Source organism: Salvelinus namaycush, chromosome 17 (genome assembly GCF_016432855.1).
Source record: "Salvelinus namaycush isolate Seneca chromosome 17, SaNama_1.0, whole genome shotgun sequence".
Classification (NCBI taxonomy): domain Eukaryota; kingdom Metazoa; phylum Chordata; class Actinopteri; order Salmoniformes; family Salmonidae; genus Salvelinus; species Salvelinus namaycush.
The window spans coordinates 27,260,830-27,284,925 of NC_052323.1; the positions used below are offsets into that span (position 1 = coordinate 27,260,830).

Consider the following 24,096-nt stretch of genomic DNA (forward strand, 5'->3'; position numbering starts at 1 on the left):
AGATGTCCTTCCAGGAACAATGCATTTAAATGTTTTATCTTTACAAAGCAAATACTTGGAATAAAAGTATTGATACAATATCATCAAAATAATACTGTGTGGCAGACGGCAGGGAGAGGTGAGGGGAGTGGTTATTGAAGGGAGATATCTTGCAGCCCGCTGGCTCCACCCCCGAGCCTTATATGGACTTCCTGCCACAATGAGGCGAGCCTGTGGATCATTAAGCCAGTGAGCACTGGGGGACAAAAGAGGAAGCAGCCTGCACAACGGGGGAGAGAACGGAGAGGAAAGCGCGTGTCATGAAGCGCGTGGCATGAAGTAAGAGAAATAACGGTTTGATTACCTGTTGTGACCTGTCTGACTACCCTCACTGTGTACCTAACCGGATTGGCTGAGGACCCGAGTTTTAAGATTACCCCTGTAGAATGGAACGGACGATGAGAACGGATTGTGTGCAAAACACCCTTGAACCTGCTACAATTACAATATGTAACTGTATCGATGTTTTCCCTATCACTTATTGTTATGGAAGTCACCTCCACCCTCAGAGTTAATATACACCCCCACCCTCAGAGTTAAAATACACCCCCCCCCCTCAGAGTTAAGATACACCCCACCCTCAGAGTTAATATACACCCCCACCCTCAGAGTTATGATAACACCCCACCCTCAGAGTAAAATACACCCCACCCTCAGAGTTAATGATACCCCCCACCCTCAGAGTTAAAACACACCCCACCTCAGAGCTATATACACCCCCACCCTCAGAGTAAGATACACCCCCACCCTCAGAGTTATATACACCCCCACCTCAGAGTTAATGATACCCCCACCCTCAGAGTTAAAATACACCCCCACCCTCAGAGCTAATTACACCCCCACCCTCAGATGTTAATATACACCCCCACCCTCAGAGGTTAATATACACCCCCACCCTCAGAGTTAATATACCACCCCACCTCAGAGTTAATATACACCCCCACCCTCAGAGTTAAAGATACACCCCCACCCTCAGAGCTAAGATACACCCCCACCTCAGAGTTAATATCACCCCCACCCTCAGAGTTAATGATACACCCCCACCCTCAGAGTTAAAGATACACCCCCACCCTCAGAGTTAATGATACACCCCACACCCTCAGAGTTTAAATACACCCCCACCCTCAGAGTTAATGATACACCCCCACCCTCAGAGTTAAAATACACCCCCACCCTCAGAGTTAATGATACACCCCCACCCTCAGAGTTAAGATACACCCCCACCCTCAGAGTAAGATACACCCCACCCTCAGAGCTTAATATACACCCCACCCTCAGAGTTAAAATACACCCCCACCCTCAGAGTTAAGATACACCCCACCCTCAGAGTTAATGATACACCCCCACCCTCAGAGCTAATATACACCCCCACCCTCAGAGTTAAAATACACCCCCACCCTCAGAGTTAAAATACCACCCCCACCCTCAGAGTTAATGATACACCCCCCACCCTCAGAGTTAATATACACCCCCACCCTCAGAGTTAAATACACCCCCACCCTCAGAGTTAAATACACCCCCACCCTCAGAGTTAATGATACACCCCCACCCTCAGAGTTAATATACACCCCCACCCTCAGAGTTAAAATACACCCCCACCCTCAGAGTTAATATACACCCCCACCCTCAGAGTTAATGATACACCCCCACCCTCAGAGTTAAGATACACCCCCACCCTCAGAGTTAAAATACACCCCCACCCTCAGAGTTAAAACAACAGAGCAAACTAGAATGAATACCTGCCCACTGTGACTGACCCAAACTTACTAAAAGCTTTGACTATGTACAGACTCAGTGAGCATAGCCTTGCTATTGAGAAAGGCCGTCGTAGGCAGACCTGGCTCTTAAGAGAAGACAGACTATGTGAAAACTACCCACATCTGGGAAGTTGGGGCGGCAGGGTAGCCTAGTGGTTAGAGCGTTGGACTAGTAACCGAAGGCTTGCAAGATTGAATCCCCGAGCTGACAAGGTCAAAATCTGCCATTCTGCCCCTGAACAAGGCAGTTAACCCACTGTTCCTAGGCCGTCATTGAAAATAAGAATGTGTTCTTAACTGACTTGCCTAGTTAAATAAAGGTAAAAAAATATCTACTGGGTGAAATACCACAGTGTGCCATCACAGCAGCAAGATGTGTGACCTGTTGCCACAAGAAAAGGGCAACCAGTGAAGAACAAACACCATTGTAAATACAACCTATATGTTTATTTTTCTTCCCTTTTGAACTTTAACTATTTGCAGATAATATGACATTTGTATTGTGAGTGTAATGTTTACTGTTCATTTGAATAGTTTATTTCACTTGTTTATTAGCTTGTTCACTTGCTGAGAGAGAGAGAGAATTATGTCTATTTACTAGCTATGACCTCTGGAATTACTCCTTACCACGCTGGACTATTACTTCCGTAGCCAGTATACTCTACTATACTCTATATTCCACTACTATACTCTATATTCCACTACCTAAGAGGAGAACATATTGCCATAGCCCTCACACAAAGCCTTGTTAAACCATACTGGTATCAAAGAGAGATCAGCTATAACAGCTTGATACCTGGGCTCTGTGATGCCTGGGCTCTGTGATGCCTGGGCTCTGTGATGCCTGGGCTCTGTGATGCCTGGGCTCTGTGATGCCTGGGCTCTGTGATGCCTGGGCTCTGTGATGCCTGGGCTCTGTGATGCCTGGGCTCTGTGATGCCTGGGCTCTGTGATGCCTGGGCTCTGTGATGCCTGGGCTCTGTGGTGTGGTTTTTTAACAGCCATAATAATGACATGAATTACAGCCAGCAGACACTTTACACACATGCCTCCTCCATGTTTTATTACACACACACACACACACACACACACACACACACACACACACACACACACACACACACACACACACCACCACCCTCCCTTTAAGCCGTCTTCTTCATGAGAGTTAAATGATGCACGGTCAGGAGGGATAAATCAGGGTTGTCACGGTGACAAGAAAGGACACAGCAGTAAAACCCATAAAACCACCAAGAATCTCTCTCTCTCTCTCTCTCTCTCTCTCTCTCTATTTACATGTATATTTTAGTCATTTAGCATACGCTCTTAGCCAGAGTGACTACCATTAGTGGGTGCATTTATTTTACCACAGTGTGCCATCACAGCAGCCAGATGTATGACCTGTTGACACAAGAAAATAAAAACCAGTGAAGAACAAACAGCATTGTAAATAAACTCAGCAAAAAAAGAAACGTCCTCTCACTGTCAACTGCATTTATTTTCAGCAAACTTCACGTGTGTAAATATTTGTATGAACATAACAAGATTCAACAACTGAGACATAAACTGAAGTTCCACAGACATGTGACTAACAGAAATTGAAAAATGTGTCGCTGAACAAAGGGGGGGTCAAAATCAAAAGTAACAGTCAGTATCTGGTGTGGCCACCAGCTGTATTAAGAACTGCAGTGCATCTCCTCCTCATGGGCTGCACCAGATTTGCCAGTTCTTGCTGTGAGATGTTACCCCACTCTTCCACCAAAGCACCTGCAAGTTCTGTGGGGGAATGGCCCTAGCCCTCACCCTCTGATTCAACAGGTCCCAGACGTGCTCATTGGGATTGAGATCCGGGCTCTTCGCTGGCCATGGCAGAACACTGACATTCCTGTCTTGCAGGAAATCACACACAGAAAGAGCAGTATGGCTGGTGGCATTGTCATGCTGGAGGGTCGTGTCAGGATGAGCCTGCAGGAAGGATACCACATGAGGGAGGAGGATGGCTTCCCTGTAACACACAGCATTGAGATTGCCTGCAATGACAACAAGCTCAGTCCGATGATGCTGTGACACACCACCACAGATCATGATGGATCCTCCACCTCCAAATCGATCCCGCTCCAGAGTACAGGCCTCGGTGTAACGCTCATTCCTTCAACAATAAACTCAAATCAAATGTATTTATATAGCCCTTCGTACATCAGCTGATATCTCAAAGTGCTGTACAGAAACCCAGCCTAAAACCCCGAACAGCAAGCAATGCAGGTTTAGAAGCACGGTGGCTAGGAAAAACTCCCTAGAAAGGCCAAAACCTAGGAAGAAACCTAGAGAGGAACCAGGCTATGAGGGGTGGCCAGTCCTCTTCTGGCTGTGCTGGGTGGAGATTATAACAGAACATGGCCAAGATGTTCAAATGTTCATAAATGACCAGCATGGTCAAATAATAATAATCACAGTAGTTGTTGAGGGTGCAGCAAGTCAGCACCTCAGGAGTAAATGTCAGTTGGCTTTTCATAGCCGATCATTAAGAGTATCTCTACTGCTCCTGCGGTCTCTAGAGAGTTGAAAACAGCAGGTCTGGGACAGGTAGCACGTCCGGTGAACAGGTCAGGGTTCCATAGCTGCAGGCAGAATAGTTGAAACTGGAGCAGCAGCACGGCCGGGTGGACTGGGGACAGCAAGGAGTCATCATGCCAGGTAGTCCTGACGCATGGTCCTAGGGCTCAGGTCCTCCGAGAGAGAGAAAGAAAGAGAGATAGAGAGAATTAGAGAGAGCATACTTAAATTCACACAGGACACACCGGATAAGACAGGATAAGTACTCCAGATATAACAAACTGACTCTAGCCCCCCGACACATAAACTACTGCAGCATAAATACTGGAGGCTGAGACAGGAGGGGTCAGGAGACACTGTGGAGACACTGCAAATCCGACCATCACCCCTGATGAGACAAAACCGTGACTCATCAGCGAAGAGCACTTTTTGCCAGTCCTGTCTGGTCCAGCGACGGTGGGTTTGTGTCCATAGGCGACGTTGTTGCCGGTGATGTCTGGTGAGGACCTGCCTTACAACAAGCCGACAAGCCCTCAGTCCAGCCTCTCTCAGCCTATTGCGGACAGTCTGAACACTGATGGAGGGATTGTGTGTTCCTGGTGTAACTTGGGCAGTTGTTGTTGCCATCCTGTACCTGTCCCGCAGGTGTGCTGTTCGGATGTACCGATCCTGTGCAGATGTTGTTGCACGTGGTCTGCCACTGCGAGGACGATCAGCTGCCCGTCCTGTCTCCCTGTAGCGCTGTCTTAGGCGTTTCACAGTACGGACATTGCAATTTATTGCCCTGGCCACATCTGCAGTCCTCATGACTCCTTGCAGCATGCTTAAGGCACATTCACGCAGACGAGCAGGGACCCTGGTTATCTTTCTTTTGGTGTTTTTCAGAGTCAGTAGAAAGGCCTCTTTAGTGTCCTACGTTTTCATAACTGTGACCTTAAATGCCTACGTCTGTAAGCTGTTAGTGTCTTAACAACCGTTCCACAGGTGCATGTTCATTAATTGTTTATGGTTCATTGAACAAGCATGGGAAACAGTGTTCAAACCCTTTACAATGAAGATCTGTGAAGTCATTTGGAATGACAGGGTCCTGAAAAAGGCACGTTTCTTTTTTTGTGTATTGTGTATTGATTGTCCCTTTTGTACTTGAACTATTTGCATTTAATATGACATTTCTAATGTCTTTATTCTGTTGGAACTTTTGTGAGGGTAATGTATTTTTTTTTGTTTATTTCACTTTTGTTTATTATCTAGTTCACTTGATTTGGCAATGTAAACATATGTTTCCCAAGCCAATAAAGCCCTTTAATTGAAATTGAGCGAGAGAGAGAGAGACAGACACTCTGGGGTTTGATCATGCCGTTCTGTGACATGATATTATATCTCAGTAAGAGTCTGATTTCTTCTTAGTCTTCCACCTCACTTTAGCCTGGATACTGGATTTGTCTACTTTTAAAAGTCAGCTCTGTTATCTTGGCGGTTTCAATCCAGCGTGTTTCTGGTGTCATTTCAGGACCCTGGACAGAGCTCAGAAGGCCACCCGATCTCTCTATTACCAGGGGATTGTTGTAGAGGGAATAGTTATTACATTTACAATCTGTCAGACCACGGTATTTCTGCCCTCAATCCTGAACCACAGTATTTTAGCTCTTTGATCATTTTCCAATAAGGTGTGATGCCGTTGTAGACAGTTACAGAGCAGTACAGTGGTGGCCTACTGAAGTGTACTGTTTGGCACAGGAGACAACGGGAAGATTGTATGTGTGTTATTTGTCTGTTTAACCTGTGTCAGCTGTGAGATGAGAAATGGCGGAGACGAGAGGTAAAAGAGGGAATAGTAGAGAGGGAAACGGAGAGGAGAGAGAGAGAGAAGGGAAATGAATGTGAGGAAAGGAGAGTGGTGCAGGGGAGAGAGGGAAACAGAGGAGAGGAGAGAGAGAAAGGAAATGAATGTGAGGAAAGGAGAGTGGTGCAGGGGAGAGAGGGAAACGGAGAGGAGAGAGAGAAGGGAAATGAATGTGAGGAAAGGTGAGTGGGGCAGGGGAGAGAGGGAAACGGAGAGGAGAGAGAATGGAAATGAATGTGAGGAAAGGTGAGTGGGGCAGGTGAGAGAGGGAAACGGAGAGGAGAGAGAGAAGGGAAATGAATGTGAGGAAAGGTGAGTGGGGCAGGGGAGAGAGGGAAACGGAGAGGAGAGAGAGAAGGGAAATGAATGTGAGGAAAGGAGAGTGGGGCAGGGGAGAGAGGGAAACGGAGAGGAGAGTGGGGCAGGGGAGAGAGGGAAACGGAGAGGAGAGTGGGGCATGGGAGAGAGGGAAACGGAGAGGAGAGAGAGAAGGGAAATGAATGTGAGGCAAGGAGAGTGGGGCAGGGGAGAGAGGGAAACGGAGAGGAGAGTGGGGCAGGGGAGAGAGGGAAACGGAGAGGAGAGTGGGGCATGGGAGAGAGGGAAACGGAGAGGAGGGGAGAGAAGGGAAATGAATGTGAGGAAAGGTGAGTGGGGCAGGGGAGAGAGGGAAACGGAGAGGAGAGAGAGAAGGGAAATGAATCTGAGGAAAGGAGAGTGGGGCAGGGGAGAGAGGGAAACGGAGAGGAGAGTGGGGCAGGGGAGAGAGGGAAACGGAGAGGAGAGTGGGGCATGGGAGAGAGGGAAACGGAGAGGAGAGAGAGAAGGGAAATGAATGTGAGGCAAGGAGAGTGGGGCAGGGGAGAGAGGGAAACGGAGAGGAGAGTGGGGCAGGGGAGAGAGGGAAACGGAGAGGAGGGGAGAGAGGGAAACCTCCGACACCCCACATTGAACCCCTAATAAGATGGGGGGAAATAGACAGAGGAGTCTGTCACACAGGCAGGAAGCAAAGTGGAGCAGATCTCACTTACAGACTCATCTCAGACGGCAGCTCTGCTTTTAACACAGACAGCCCTGGTGCCATCTGCTGTGATGGGGCTGGATGCATGGACTGGGAAGAGGAGGAGGAGAGAGGGAAGGAAGGAAGAGGGCTACTCACTGCAGTGAATGCACCTAGGGAACGTTGTCACTGAAGAGAGCACTGTGTGTGTCCTGGCTATAGAGAGGCTTTTTATTCTCTATTTTGGTTTGGTCAGGGTGTGACTAGGGTGGGCAGTCTATGTTCTTTTTTCTATGTTGTTGTGTTTCTATGTGTTTGGCCTGGTGTGGTTCCCAATCAGAGGCAGCTGTCTATCGTTGTCTCTGATTGGGAGCCATACTTAGGTATCCTGTTCCCACCAGTGTTGGTGGATAGTTGTTTTCTGTTTCGTATCTGTACCAGACAGAACTGTTTCGGTTATTCTTTTTGTCATTTTCGTGTTTAGTGTTCGGTGGTTATTAAATTAAATATGAACATGCACCACGCTGCACCTTGGTCCTCATCTTCTTCTCTTGAATGCCGTGACAGTGTGTCTGGTCTTGATGTTGCTAGTTTGACATCCTCTGACATTCTGCCGGCAGAAAGATACAGTATGTAGGAAGGAAGGATGTAAAAATGACTGATCTCAGACGTTTTACTCATGTAGATATTCTGTTCTTCACCTTGTGAATTACAAACCAGTCGTGTGTGTGTGTGTGTGTGTGTGTGTGTGTGTGTGTGTGTGTGTGTGTGTGTGTGTGTGTGTGTGTGTGTGTGTGTGTGTGTGTGTGTGTGTGTGTGTGTGTGTGTGTGTGTGTGTGTGTGTGTGTGTGTGTGTGTGTGTGTGGCGGGCTGGTGAACCAGGCAGGTGGGGAGTTCCTTTACAGTATATTAAAATACGACCTCATCCATGGAGCGACGAGCACTGAGGAGTGTGATGAACAGAGGCTCTCTCACTACACGCATACACACACATACATACCACTGCCGTTTGGGCTGCTTCTCAAATGGCACCCTATTCCCTATATACATTAGTGCACTACTTTTGACCAGGTTGACATACTAAGGAATATAGGGTGTCATTTGTCTTTGTTGAGCTGTATACGGTAGGATGCAGCAGGAGGTTATGACATGTCTCTTTGTTGAGCTGTATACGGTAGGATGCAGCAGGAGGTTATGACATGTGTCTTTGTTGAGCTGTATACGGTAGGATGTAGCAGGAGGTTATGAAATGTGTCTTTGTTGAGCTGTATACGGGAGGATGCAGCAGGAGGTTATGAAATGTGTCTTTGTTGAGCTGTATACGGTAGGATGCAGCAGGAGGTTATGAAATGTGTCTTTGTTGAGCTGTGTACGGTAGGATGCAGCAGGAGGTTATGAAATGTGTCTTTGTTGAGCTGTATACGGTAGGATGCAGCAGGAGGTTATGAAATGTGTCTGTTGAGCTGTATACGGTAGGATGCAGCAGGAGGTTATGAAATGTGTCTGTTGAGCTGTATACGGTAGGATGCAGCAGGAGGTTATGAAATGTGTCTGTTGAGCTGTATACGGTAGGATGCAGCAGGAGGTTATGAAATGTGTCTTTGTTGAGCTGTATACGGTAGGATGCAGCAGGAGGTTATGAAATGTGTCTGTTGAGCTGTATACGGTAGGATGCAGCAGGAGGTTATGAAATGTGTCTTTGTTGAGCTGTATACGGTAGGATGCAGCAGGAGGTTATGAAATGTGTCTTGGTTGAGCTGTATACGGTAGGATGCAGCAGGAGGTTATGAAATGTGTCTGTTGAGCTGTATACGGTAGGATGCAGCAGGAGGTTATGAAATGTGTCTGTTGAGCTGTATACGGTAGGATGCAGCAGGAGGTTATGAAATGTGTCTGTTGAGCTGTATACGGTAGGATGCAGCAGGAGGTTATGAAATGTGTCTTTGTTGAGCTGTATACGGTAGGATGCAGCAGGAGGTTATGAAATGTGTCTGTTGAGATGTATACGGTAGGATGCAGCAGGAGGTTATGAAATGTGTCTGTTGAGCTGTATACGGTAGGATGCAGCAGGAGGTTATGAAATGTGTCTTTGTTGAGCTGTATACGGTAGGATGCAGCAGGAGGTTATGAAATGTGTCTTGGTTGAGCTGTATACGGTAGGATGCAGCAGGAGGTTATGAAATGTGTCTTTGTTGAGCTGTATACGGTAGGATGCAGCAGGAGGTTATGAAATGTGTCTGTTGAGCTGTATACGGTAGGATGCAGCAGGAGGTTATGAAATGTGTCTTTGTTGAGCTGTATACGGTAGGATGCAGCAGAAGGTTATGGAATGTGTCTTTGTTGAGCTGTATACGGTAGGATGCAGCAGAAGGTTATGAAATGTGTCTGTTGAGCTGTATACGGTAGGATGCAGCAGGAGGTTATGAAATGTGTCTTTGTTGAGCTGTATACGGTAGGATGCAGCAGGAGGTTATGAAATGTGTCTTGGTTGAGCTGTATACGGTAGGATGCAGCAGGAGGTTATGAAATGTGTCTTTGTTGAGCTGTATACGGTAGGATGCAGCAGGAGGTTATGAAATGTGTCTTGGTTGAGCTGTATACGGTAGGATGCAGCAGGAGGTTATGAAATGTGTCTTGGTTGAGCTGTGTACGGTAGGATGCAGCAGGAGGTTATGAAATGTGTCTAACGCTGACTCTGTCTCTTAATTCCTGGGCTGATGCACTTGATCAGATAATGTCTACAATGATGTGGTCATCAGTTCTATCTGGCAAGGACACGGTATTATTGGCTGTGATTTAAACTAGCATGGATGGTCATGAATATTCAGATCCCAGCCTGGTGAAGCATTGAATCGTCCATATTTAACTTTCAATGTGAATTAGGCCGGAGTGATCTGATGAGCGAGGGACTGACGGAGCTATAGGAGTATGACTGGTAAATCCATACAGTATGAGCTGATCCGATGAGCGAGGGACTGACCGAGCTATAGGAGTATGACTGGTAAATCCATACAGTTTGAGCTGATCTGATGAGCGAGGGACTAACGGAGCTATAGGAGTATGACTGGTAAATCCATACAGTATGAGCTGATCTGATGAGCGAGGGACTGACGGAGCTATAGGAGTATGACTGGTAAATCCATACAGTTTGAGCTGCTCTGATGAGCGAGGGACTAACGGAGCTATAGGAGTGTGACTGGTAAATCCATACAGTTTGAGCTGATCTGATGAGCGAGGGACTGACGGAGCTATAGGAGTATGACTGGTAAATCCATACAGTTTGAGCTGATCTGATGAGCGAGGGACTGACGGAGCTATAGGAGTGTGACTGGTAAATCCATACAGTTTGAGCTGATCTGATGAGCGAGGGACTAACAGAGCTATAGGAGTGTGACTGGTAAATCCATACAGTTTGAGCTGATCTGATGAGCGAGGGACTGACGGAGCTATAGGAGTGTGACTGGTAAATCCATACAGTATGAGCTGATCTGATGAGCGAGGGACTAACAGAGCTATAGGAGTGTGACTGGTAAATCCATACAGTTTGAGCTGATCTGATGAGCGAGGGACTAACGGAGCTATAGGAGTATGACTGGTAAATCCATACAGTATGAGCTGATCTGATGAGCGAGGGACTGACGGAGCTATAGGAGTATGACTGGTAAATCCATACAGTATGAGCTGATCTGATGAGCGAGGGACTGACGGAGCTATAGGAGTGTGACTGGTAAATCCATACAGTATGAGCTGATCTGATGAGCGAGGGACTGACGGAGCTATAGGAGTATGACTGGTAAATCCATACAGTTTGAGCTGATCTGATGAGCGAGGGACTGACGGAGCTATAGGAGTGTGACTGGTAAATCCATACAGTATGAGCTGATCTGATGAGCGAGGGACTAACAGAGCTATAGGAGTGTGACTGGTAAATCCATACAGTTTGAGCTGATCTGATGAGCGAGGGACTAACAGAGCTATAGGAGTATGACTTGTAAATCCATACAGTATGAGCTGATCTGATGAGCGAGGGACTGACGGAGCTATAGGAGTATGACTGGTAAATCCATACAGTTTGAGCTGATCTGATGAGCGAGGGACTGACGGAGCTATAGGAGTATGACTGGTAAATCCATACAGTTTGAGCTGATCTGATGAGCGAGGGACTGACGGAGCTATAGGAGTATGACTGGTAAATCCATACAGTATGAGCTGATCTGATGAGCGAGGGACTGACGGAGCTATAGGAGTATGACTGGTAAATCCATACAGTATGAGCTGATCTGATGAGCGAGGGACTAACGGAGCTATAGGAGTATGACTGGTAAATCCATACAGTATGAGCTGATCTGATGAGCGAGGGACTGACGGAGCTATAGGAGTATGACTGGTAAATCCATACAGTATGAGCTGATCTGATGAGCGAGGGACTGACGGAGCTATAGGAGTGTGACTGGTAAATCCATACAGTATGAGCTGATCTGATGAGCGAGGGACTGACGGAGCTATAGGAGTATGACTGGTAAATCCATACAGTTTGAGCTGATCTGATGAGCGAGGGACTGACGGAGCTATAGGAGTGTGACTGGTAAATCCATACAGTATGAGCTGATCTGATGAGCGAGGGACTGACGGAGCTATAGGAGTGTGACTGGTAAATCCATACAGTATGAGCTGATCTGATGAGCGAGGGACTGACGGAGCTATAGGAGTATGACTGGCAAATCCATACAGTTTGAGCTGATCTGATGAGATGGGACTAACGGAGCTATAGGAGTATGACTGGTAAATCCATACAGTTTGAGCTACTCTGATGTTATCACGGTTTATTTGATTTGTTCGCTGTGTTCCGGATGAAGGAGTAGCTGGAGCGTCCCGATAGCCAGCGTTCGTTTTTTCATCCAGAACAGAGTGAACAAATGAACACGCCGCGTTTCCTCTCTTCTTCCTCGTTTTGACATCTACATGAAAACTTCATTTTGCTGCTGACTTTTTTTTTTCTTCTGTGGAATATTTATTTTTTATTTTTACCACAGCTAATTTCCCATCTCATAATTTCCATTCATATGTAAAACTAGGTAGGCATGGAATCTACTCTACATCTCAAATTATTGAAATTGTTCACATAGAGATCAGGGTGCTGCCAGCAGCAGGGAGGGAGAGAGAGGGAGAGGATGGGAGGGAGAGAGAGGAAGGGAGGGAGGAGAGGGAGGGAGAGAGAGGGAGAGAGAGGGAGGGAGGGAGGGAGAGGGAGGGAGAGGGTGGGAGGGAGGGAGGGAGAGGGAGGGAGAGGGAGGGAGAGGGTGGGAGAGAGAGGGAGAGGATGGGAGGGAGAGAGAGAGAGGGAGAGAGAGGGAGGGAGGGAGGGAGAGGGAGAGAGAGGGTGGGAGAGAGAGGGAGAGATTGAGGGAGAGAGAGGGAGGGAGGGAGAGGGAGAGGGTGGGAGAGGATGTGAGGGAGAGGGTGGGAGGGAGAGGGAGAGAGAGAGGGTGGGAGGGAGAGGGAGAGGATGGGAGGGAGAGAGAGGGAGAGAGAGGGAGGGAGGGAGAGGGTGGGAGAGGGAGGGAGGGTGGGAGGGAGAGGGTGGGAGAGGATGTGAGGGGGAGGGAGAGGGAGAGAGAGAGGGTGGGAGGGAGAGGATGGGAGGGAGAGAGAGGGAGAGAGGAGGGAGGGAGGGAGGGAGAGGGTGGGAGGGAGAGGGAGGGAGAGGGTGGGAGAGGATGTGAGGGAGAGGGTGGGAGGGAGAGAGAGAGAGAGGGTGGGAGGGAGGGAGAGATGGAGGAGGAAGAGGGAGGGAGAGAGAGGGGGGGAGGGAGAGAGAGAGGGTGGGAGGGAGGGAGAGAGGGAGGGAGGGAGAGAGAGGGAGGGAGGGAGAGGGTGGGAGAGGGAGGGAGGGAGGGAGGGAGAAAATCACTGCTTTCAAAATCAAAGCTCTTTGAGATGCAAATCAGAATGACAAGCCTCTATTTTTACATCTGAGAATGTTTTTTTTTTTACTTCTTCTTACACAGCCCATAAAATCAATAATAATTTAAGACAATTGTAAGGATTGGAATACAGACACATGCATATTCAAAATTCCCTCTCTTTCTTGATTTTCTTTCCTCTCTACTCTTTCCCCCTCTTCAGAATCAAGGGAGCGATAACTTCTGCTGCTTCTGAAGTGCCCAAATTCTTAGTGGTTTCCAGCGGCAACATGTTATAATTTAACAGCCTTTGGGAAAATGGTCTGAGAAGTCCCTGTTAAGGCCCTGTATCTAATGCAATTTGTTCAGGCATCAGTGCAGTCAGTCTACACATAAAGCATCAGGGATTACAGCGCAGTCAGTCTACACATAAAGCCTCAGGGATTACAGCGCAGTCAGTCTACACATAAAGCATCAGGGATTACAGCGCAGTCAGTCTACACATAAAGCATCAGGGATTACAGTGCAGTCAGTCTACACATAAAGCATCAGTGATTACAGCGCTGTCAGTCTACACATAAAGCATCAGGGATTACAGCGCAGTCAGTCTACACATAAAGCATCAGGGATTACAGCGCAGTCAGTCTACACATAAAGCATCAGGGATTACAGCGCAGTCAGTCTACACATAAAGCATCAGGGATTACAGCGCAGTCAGTCTACACATAAAGCCTCAGTGATTACAGCGCAGTCAGTCTACACATAAAGCATCAGGGATTACAGCGCAGTCAGTCTACACATAAAGCATCAGTGATTACAGCGCAGTCAGTCTACACATAAAGCATCAGTGATTACAGCGCTGTCAGTCTACACATAAAGCATCAGGGATTACAGCGCTGTCAGTCTACACATAAAGCATCAGGGATTACAGCGCAGTCAGTCTACACATAAAGCATCAGGGATTACGGCGCAGTCAGTCTACACATAAAGCATCAGGGATTACAGCGCTGTCAGTCTACACATAAAGCATCAGGGATTACAGCGCAGTCAGTCTACACATAAAACATCAGTGATTACAGCGCAGTCAGTCTACACATAAAGCATCAGGGATTACAGTGCAGTCAGTCTACACATAAAACATCAGTGATTACAGCGCAGTCAGTCTACACATAAAGCCTCAGGGATTACAGCACTGTCAGTCTACACATAAAGCATCAGGGATTACGGCGCAGTCAGTCTACACATAAAACATCAGTGATTACAGCGCTGTCAGTCTACACATAAAACATCAGGGATTACAGTGCAGTCAGTCTAAACATAAAGCATCAGGGATTACAGTGCAGTCAGTCTACACATAAAGCCTCAGGGATTACAGTGCAGTCAGTCGACACATAAAGCATCAGGGATTACAGCGCAGTCAGTCTACACATAAAACATCAGTGATTACAGCGCTGTCAGTCTACACATAAAGCCTCAGGGATTACAGCGCTGTCAGTCTACACATAAAAGGATACTTCAGTGAGTTGAATTGAACAACACAATTGGACTTGGACTCAATCATCTTTCTTTACACCTGATGGACAATAACGCTCAACCCGAACATAACCCGAACATAACCACCACATAACCACCACATAACCCGAACATAACCACCACATAACCACCACATAACCACCACATAACCACCACGTACTTCATATCCTCTGTGACAAACCGCTATGTTGGTTAGTGCATGGTTGACTGGTTTACCGTCTGATTACCCCTTCCTCATGTCTACTCCCAGCCACCCTAGTCTTCCTCATGTCTACACCCAGCCACCCTAGTCTTCCTCATGTCTACACCCAGCCACCCTAGTCTTCCTCATGTCTACACCCAGCCACCCTAGTCTTCCTCATGTCTACTCCCAGCCACCCTAGTCTTCCTCATGTCTACTCCCAGCCACCCTAGTCTTCCTCATGTCTACTCCCAGCCACCCTAGTCTTCCTCATGTCTACTCCCAGCCACCCTAGTCTTCCTCATGTCTACACCCAGCCACCCTAGTCTTCCTCATGTCTACACCCAGCCACCCTAGTCTTCCTCATGTCTACACCCAGCCACCCTAGTCTTCCTCATGTCTACACCCAGCCACCCTAGTCTTCATCATGTCTACTCCCAGCCACCCTAGTCTTCCTCATGTCTACTCCCAGCCACCCTAGTCTTCCTCATGTCTACACCCAGCCACCCTAGTCTTCCTCATGTCTACTCCCAGCCACCTCTTATTACCCCTTCCTCATGTCTACACCCAGCCACCCTAGTCTTCCTCATGTCTACTCCCAGCCACCCTAGTCTTCCTCATGTCTACTCCCAGCCACCCTAGTCTTCCTCATTTCTACACCCAGCCACCTCTTCAACCACGGATGCCATTTAACCCAGTTAAGGTACATGTTCTCTTAATGTCAGACACACACACACACAGACACACACACACACACACACACACACACACACACACACACACACACACACACACACACACACACACACACACACAGAAGATTCTCATGATCTTTTATCATTTTATCCAGCTGGGTTGTGGGAGATGAGGTTTTAGAACATATGCCTCGGGAATATGACGCATGAATTCTACATACTGTCTATTGCAAAGTCTGTCTAATGCAGGCCCTTTGACTTGCGTTATCTCTAACACCTGAGGAGCGAGGGGGTGGAGGGTGGAAGGTGGAGGGTGGAGGGGGTGGAGGTTGGAGAGGGTGGAGGGGGTGGATGGTGGAGAGGGTGGAGGGTGGGGGGTGGAGGGTGGAGGGTTGAGAGGGTGGAGGTTGGAGGGGGTGGAGAGGGTGGAGGGGGTGGATGGTGGAGAGGGTGGAGGATGGAGGGTGGGGGGTGGAGGGTGGAGAGGGTGGAGGGCACTTTACAGACTCCTCATATAGCACAGCAATGATTACATTATGGAACCCATGGTTACTTAGCTGGCTTTTACTCTGCACATTTAGTGGAGGATTAAACAGGCATGCCCTGAATGTGTGTGTACATGTGTGTGTGTCTGTTCCTTCTCCACACTCCTCACCAACAGGTGGAGAGGGGAGTTCCGCAGTGGCAGGGTTCATGCTGAGAGTAAAGACGTTAACACTCGCTGAAACTCCAGTCACAAAAACAACCACTCAACCATTCTGAGTCAGAATGGAGGAAATGGAAGTGCTAAGATAGTGAGGAGAGTTTAGTGGAAACTTGTTTGTTGTTGTTGTTGATGTTGTGGTCTGTGTGTTTGGCACTGTTGGGCTAATGTCTGCAGTAGACCCATAGAGATAAGGCTTTAGCGAGGTGGACTGATGCACTGGGAATAATAAATGACATGCTTTTCTCTCTCTCTCTCGTGGCTCAACTTTCTGTTCACTACTCTGTGGCAAGGCTATTTGCATAATCCCCAATGACCAACTGAAAACATTCCTTTTTTTTTGCAATAATATTAAATCAGCATTTCTCAACATAATGTCTGATAGGTAGATGTTGCTGTTGTAGTGAGTTCTGTACGGTATGGCTTGAGTTCCTATTTGTAGAGTTCAATGGGTAGATAATGGAAAAAGAGCTATGTAGACCTACATTTATGACAACTATTAAATTGTTTCTGGCTTAATGAAATACCAGTGCTACAATTTATTTTCATTACCCCACTAATGCTCTCTCTCTGTATTGTAAGGGTCTGTATCTAGCTGTGTTCTCTCTCTCTCTGTCTCTCTCTCTCTCTCTGTCTCTCTCTGTCTCTGTCTCTGTCTCTCTCTCTCTGTCTCTCTGTCTCTCTCTCTCTCTCTCTGTCTCTCTCTCTCTCTCTCTGTCTGTCTGTCTCTCTCTCTCTCTCTCTCTCTCTCTCTGTCTCTCTTTCTCTCTCTCTCTCTCTCTCTCTCTCTGTCTCTCTTTCTCTCTCTCTCTCTCTCTCTCTCTCTCTGTCTCTCTCTCTCTCTCTCTCTGTCTCTCTTTCTCTCTCTCTCTGTCTCTCTTTCTCTCTCTCTCTGTCTCTCTCTCTCTCTCTCTCTCTCTCTCTCTCTCTCTCTCTCTCTCTCTCTCTCTCTCTCTCTCTCTCTCTCTCTCTCTCTCTCTCTCTCTCTCTCTGTCTCTCTCTCTGTCTCTCTCTCTCTCTCTCTCTCTCTCTCTCTCTCTCTCTCTCTCTCTCTCTCTCTGTCTCTCTCTCTCTCTCTCTCTCTCTCTCTCTCTCTCTCTCTCTCTGTCTCTCTCTCTCTCTCTCTCTCTCTCTCTCTCTCTCTCTCTCTCTGTCTCTCTCTCTGTCTCTCTCTCTCTCTCTCTCTCTCTCTCTCTCTCTCTGTCTCTCTCTCTCTCTCTCTCTCTCTCTCTCTCTCTCTCTCTCTCTCTCTCTCTCTCTCTCTCTCTGTCTCTCTCTCTCTCTCTGTCTCTCTCTCTGTCTCTCTCTCTCTCTCTCTCTGTCTCTCTCTCTCTCTCTCTCTCTCTCTCTCTCTCTCTCTCTCTCTCTCTCTCTCTCTCTCTCTCTCTCTCTCTGTCTCTCTTTCTCTCTCTCTCTCTCTCTCTCTCTCTCTCTCTCTCTCTCTCTCTCTCTCTCTCTCTCTCTCTCTCTCTCTCTCTCTCTCTCTCTCTCTCTCTCTCTCTCTCTCTCTCTCTCTCTCTCTCTCTCTCTCTGTCTCTCTCTTCTCTCTCTCTCTCTCTCTCTCTCTCTCTGTCTCTCTCTCTCTCTCTCTCTCTCTCTCTCTCTCTCTCTCTGTCTCTCTCTCTCTCTCTCTCTGTCTCTCTGTCTCTCTCTCTCTCTCTCTCTCTCTCTCTCTCTCTCTCTCTCTCTCTCTCTCTCTCCATACATCGGGAATGTATTGTTCTTATTTTAGCTCGTAGAAAACGTACAATCTCTCGCTGCGAGCTCTAGCTCTGTTAAATGAAAATATTTCACATGTGAATTAATCATGTATCATTCAAATTACTTATTCTTCTTTCTAATCTACTGGTGACCCTATTCCCAACATAGTGCACTGCTTTTGACAAGAGCCCGATGTGCCTATAATATGGGGATCATCAGCCCTCCTCTAGTTAATAATATGGAGATCATCAGCCCTCCTCTAGTTAATAACATGGAGATCATCAGCCCTCCTCTAGTTAATAACATGGAGATCATCAGCCCTCCTCTAGTTAATAATATGGAGATCATCAGCCCTCCTCTAGTTAATAACATGGAGATCATCAGCCCTCCTCTAGTTAATTATATGGAGATCATCAGCCCTCCTCTAGTTAATAACATGGAGATCATCAGCCCTCCTCTAGTTAATAATATGGAGATCATCAGCCCTCCTCTAGTTAATAACATGGAGATCATCAGCCCTCCTCTAGTTAATTATATGGAGATCATCAGCCCTCCTCTAGTTAATAACATGGAGATCATCAGCCCTCCTCTAGTTAATAATATGGAGATCATCAGCCCTCCTCTAGTTAATAACATGGAGATCATCAGCCCTCCTCTAGTTAATTATATGGAGATCATCAGCCCTCCTCTAGTTAATAATATGGAGATCATCAGCCCTCCTCTAGTTAATAATATAGAGATGAATATCCCTCCTCTAGTTAATAACATGGAGAAATTAAATCTTGCTCTGGTCTCCTCCACACCCAATGCAGAAGGACATCTCCTGTCATTTCAGATTGTAATGGGGGAAACTTGACTTCATGCCACATTAAACACATTAAACATTAAGCACCTTCCTCAGTTGATTACACTTATGATAAACAGCTCTGGCTCTCTCTCTCTAGGTTTCTCTATCCTTCAGGCCATCATGGAGTCAGCGGTGACCAACAATTGGCAGGTGACGGCTCGGTCTGTGGGGAGCATCACGGACGCAGCAGAGTTCAAACGGATCATCGAGGAGATGGACAGGAGGCAGGAGAAACGCTACGTCATCGACTGTGAGGTCGACAGGATCAACACTATCCTAGAACAGGTAAGGGCTTTATTGAATATTTATTGACTCAAGACATTTCAGCTTTCAATTGTTTATACGTTTTCGAAAATGTTCTACAAACAAAATGAAACTATTGGGTATGTTGTGTTTATATGTATTTTCAGTACTGTGCCTTGCAAAAGTATTCATCCCCCTTGGCATTTTTCCTATTTTGTTGCATTACAACCTGCAATTTAAATGGATTTTTATTTTATTTTCATGTAATGGACATACACAAAATAGTCCAAATTTGTGAAGTTAATTAAAAGATATATCTTGTTGCAACAAAAAAAAAGTGATGCGTGCATATGTATTCACTCCCTTTGCTATGAAGCCCCTAAATACGATCTGGTGCAACCAATGACCTTCAGAAGTCACATAATTGGTGAAATAATGTCCACCTGTGTGCAATCTGTGTCACATGATCTGTCACATGATCTCAGTATATATACACCTGTTCTGAAAGGCCCCAGAGTCTGCAACACCACCAAGCAAGCGGCACCATGAAGACCAAGGAGCTCTCCAAACAGGTCAGGGACAAAGTTGTGGAGAAGTACAGATCAGGGTTGGGTTATAAAAAAAAAATCAAAAACTTTGAACAGCCCATGGAGCACCATTAAATACATGATAAAGAAATGTAAAGATTATGGCACCACAACAAACCTACCAAGAGGTGGTCATACACCAAAACTCACAGACCAGGCAAGGAGGGCATTAACCAGAGAGGCAACAAAGAGACCAAAGATAACCCTGAAGGAGCTGCAAAGCTCCACAGCGGAGATTGGAGTATCTGTCCATAGGACCACTTTAAGCTGTACACTCCACAGAGCTGGGCTTTACGGAAGAGTGGCCAGAAAAAAGACATTGCTTAAAGAAAAAAATAAGCAAACACGTTTGGTGTTTGCCAAAAGGCATGTGGGAGACTCCCCAAAAATATGGAAGAAGGTACTCTGGTCAGATGAGACTAAAATTGAGCTTTTTGTCCATCAAGGAAAACCTCTCATCACCCAGAGAACATCATTTTTCATCGGCAGGGACTGGGAAACTGGTCAGAATTGAAGGAATGATGGATGAAGCTATATACAGGGAAATTCTTGAGGGAAACCTGTTTGTCTTCCAGAGATTTGAGATTGGGAAGGAGATTCAGCTTCCAGCAGGACAAGGACCCTAGCATACTACTAAAGCAAAACTCGAGTGGTTTAAGGGGAAACATTTAATTGTCTTGGAAATGACTAGTCAAAGCCCAGACCTCAATCCAATTGTGAATCTGTGGTATGACTTAAACATCGCTTTACACCAGCGGAACCCATCCAACTTGAAGGAGCTGGAACAGTTTTGCCTTGAAGAATAGGCAAAAATCTCAGTGGCTAGATGTGCCAAGCTGACAGAGACATACCCCAAGAGACTTGCAGCTGTAATTGCTGCAAAAGGTGGCTCTACAAAGTATTGACTTTGGGAGGGTGAATAGTTATGCACGCTCAAGTTTTCAGTTTTTTTGTCTTATTTCTTGTTTGTTTCACAACAAAAAATATTTTGCATCTTCAAAGTGGTAGGCATGTAAACAACATGACAAATCAACTGACACAAACCCCCCAAAAATCTATTTTAATTCCAGGTTGTAAGGCAACAAAATAGGAAAAATGCCAAGTGGGGTGAATACTTTAGCAAGCCACTGTATATGTTTCTTTTCATGGCATGGAAGGCAAAGGGCCTGGTTTCTGAGATCATTCACAGCCTTGTGGAAGTTACCTGTGGTGTTGATGTTTAGGCCGAGGTCAAAATCTGTTATTGGTCACATACACATATTTAGCAGATGTTATCGCGGGTTGGTTAGGAGCTGGGAACAGGGCGACCATCTCCTTGTCTGTGTCATAATTATTTGTGTGTTCTAGGGCAACAGTGTCTAGATATACATTGTATTTGTTGTTCTGGCTACTGAACCTTTTTTGGAACACCATTATTTTGGTCTTACTGAGAATCACTGTCAGGACCCAAGTCTGACAGAATCTGTGCAGAAGATCTAGTTTGGTGGGACTATTTTTGTAATTTTTTTAATTTAACCAGGCAAGTCAAATCAAATCAAAGTGTATTTGTCACGTGCACCGAATACAACAGGTGTAGACCTTACAGTGAAATGTTTACTTACAGGCTCTAACCAATAGTTCAAAAAAGGTATTAGGTGAACAATAGGTAAGTAAAGAAATAAAAACAACAGTAAAAAGACTTTGAAAAATAACAGTAGCGAGGCTATAACAATAGCGAGGCTACATACAGACACCGGTTAGTCAGGCTGATTGAGGTAGTATGTACATGTATATATGGTTAAAGTGACTATGCATATATGATAAACAGAGTGTAGCAGCAGCGTGCAAATAGTGCAAATAGTCCGGATAGCCATTTGATTACCTGTTCAGGAGTCATATGGCTTGGGGGTAAAAACTGTTGAGAAGCCTTTTTGTCCTAGACTTGGCACTCCGGTATCGCTTGCCATGCGGTAGTAGAGAGAACAGTCTATGACTGGGGTGGCTGGGATCTTTGACAATTTTTAGGGCTTTCCTCTGACACCACCTGGTGTAGAGGTCCTGGATGGCAGGAAGCTTGGCCCCAGTGATGTACTGGGCTGTTCGCACTACCCTCTGTAGTGCCTTGCGGTCAGAGGCCGAGCAATTGCCGTACCAGGCAGTGATGCAACCAGTCAGGATGCTCTCGATGTTGCAGCTGTAGAACCTTTTGAGGATCTCAGGACCCATGCCAAATCGTTTTCGTTTCCTGAGGGGGAATAGGCTTTGTCGTGCCCTCTTCACGACTGTCTTGGTGTATTTGGACCATTCTAGTTTGTTGGTGATGTGGACACCAAGGAACTTGAAGCTCTCAACCTGCTCCACTACAGCCCCGTCGATGAGAATGGGGGCGTGCTCGGTCCTCCTTTTCCTGTAGTCCACAATCATCTCCTTAGTCTTGGTTACGTTGAGGGATAGGTTGTTGTTCTCGCACCACACTGCCAGGTCTCTGACCTCCTCCCTATAGGCTGTCTCATCGTTGTCGGTGATCAGGCCTACCACTGTTGTGTCGTCTGCAAACTTAATGATGGTGTTGGAGTCGTGCCTGGCCATGCAGTCGTGGGTGAACAGGAAGTGCAGGAGGGGACTGAGCACGCACCCCTGGAGAGCTCCAGTGTTGAGGTTCAGCGTGGCAGATGTGTTGCTACCTACCCTCACCACCTGGGGGCGGCCCGTCAGGAAGTCCAGGATCCAGTTGCAGAGGGAGGTGTTTAGTCCCATGATCCTTAGCTTAGTGATGTGCTTTGAGGGTACTATGGTGTTGAACACTGAGCTGTAGTCAATGAATAGCATTCTCACGTATTTGTTCCCTTTTGTTCCAGGTGGGAAAGGCTATTGTGGAGTGCATTAGAGATTGCATCATCTGTGGATCTGTTGGTGCAGTATGCACATTGGAGTGGGTCTAGGGTTTTTGGGATAATGGTGTTGATGTGAGCCATTACCATCCTTTCAAAGCACTTCATGGCTACGGACGTGAGTGCTACGGGTCTGTAGTCATTTATGCAGGTTGCCTTTGTGTTCTTGGGCACAGGGACTATGGTGGTCTGCTTGAATCATGTTGGTATTACAGACTCAATCAGGGACATGTTGAAAATGTCAGTGAAGACACCTGTCAGTTGGTCAGCACAGGCCCGGAGCACACGTCCTGGTAATCTGTCTGGCCCCGCAGCCTTGTGAATGTTGACCTGTTTAAAAGTCTTACTCATGTCGGATATAGAGAGCGTGATCACACAGTCATCTGGAACAGCTGATGCTCTCATGCAAGCCTCAGTGTTGCTTGCCTCGAAGCGAGCATAGAAGTGATTTAGCTCGTCTGGCCGGCTCGTGTCACTGGACAGCTCGCGGCTGTGCTTCCTTTGTAGTCTGTAATAGTTTGCAAGCCCTGCCACATAAGACAAGCGTCGAAGCCGGTATAGTATGATTCGATCTTAGCCCTGTATTGATGCTTTGCCTGTTTGATGGTTCGTCGCAGGGCATAGCAGGATTTCTTATACGTTTCCGAGTTAGAGTCCTGCACCTTGAAAGCTTTACCCTTTAGTTCAGTGCGAATGTTTCCTGTAATCCATGGCTTCTGGTTGGGGTATGTACGTACAGTCACTGTGGGGACGATGTCCTCGATGCACTTATTGATAAAGCCAGTGACTGATGTGGTGTACTCCTCAATGCCATCGGAAGAATCCCGGAACATGTTCCAGTCTGTGATAGCAAAACAGTCCTGTTGTTTAGCATCTGCTTCATCTGACCACTTTTTATAGACCGAGTCATTGGTGCGTCCTGCTTTCATTTTTACTTGTAAGCAGGAATCAGGAGGATAGAGTTGTGGTCAGATTTACCAAATGAAGGGCGAGGGAGAGCTTTGTACGCATCTCTGTGTGTGGAGTACAGGTGATCTAGAATTGTTTTCCCTCTGGTTGCACATTTAACATTTTGATAGAAATTAGGTAGAACTGATTTAAGTTTCCCTGCATTAAAGTCTCTGGCCACTAGGAGCGCTGCCTCTGGGTGAGTGGTTTCCTGTTTGCTTATTTCCTTATACAGCTGACTGAGTGTGGTCTTAGTGCCAGCATCTGTCTGTGGTGGTAAATAAACAGCCATGAAAGTATAGCTGAAAACTTTCTAGGCAAGTAGTGTGGTCTGCAATTTATCACAGTATACTCTACTTCAGGTGAGCACAATCTAGAGACTTCCTTAGATTTCGTGCACCAGCTGTTGTTTACAAATATGCACAGACCGCCCTCCATCTTGCCGGTGCTGTATATCCATGTCGTCATTCAGCCACGATTCCGTGAAACATAGGATATTACAATTTTTGATGTCCCGTCAGGATATTCGTGATCGTACCTCGTCTAATTTGTTGTCCAATAATTGCACGTTGGCGAGTAGTATTGACAGTAACGGCAGCTTTCCCACTCGCCGTCGGCGGATCCTATCGAGGCATCCCGCTCGGTGTCCTCTGTGCCTTCGTCTCCTCCTCTGGCAAATAACTGGGATGTTGG

General features: G+C 46.7%; 1 protein-coding gene across 1 annotated transcript in view; it reads left to right on the forward strand.

Annotated features, from left to right (window-relative positions):
* Window positions 1–6,422: 6,422 nt before the first annotated feature.
* Window positions 6,423–24,096, forward strand: part of LOC120062167 (glutamate receptor 3-like) — a 129,252-nt gene continuing 111,578 nt past the window's right edge. The window contains exons 1-2 of the mRNA XM_039011973.1: window positions 6,423–6,438; window positions 18,853–19,040. Of these exons, the coding sequence (XP_038867901.1) occupies window positions 6,423–6,438; window positions 18,853–19,040 (204 nt within the window). The remainder of the gene's footprint in view (window positions 6,439–18,852; window positions 19,041–24,096) is intronic.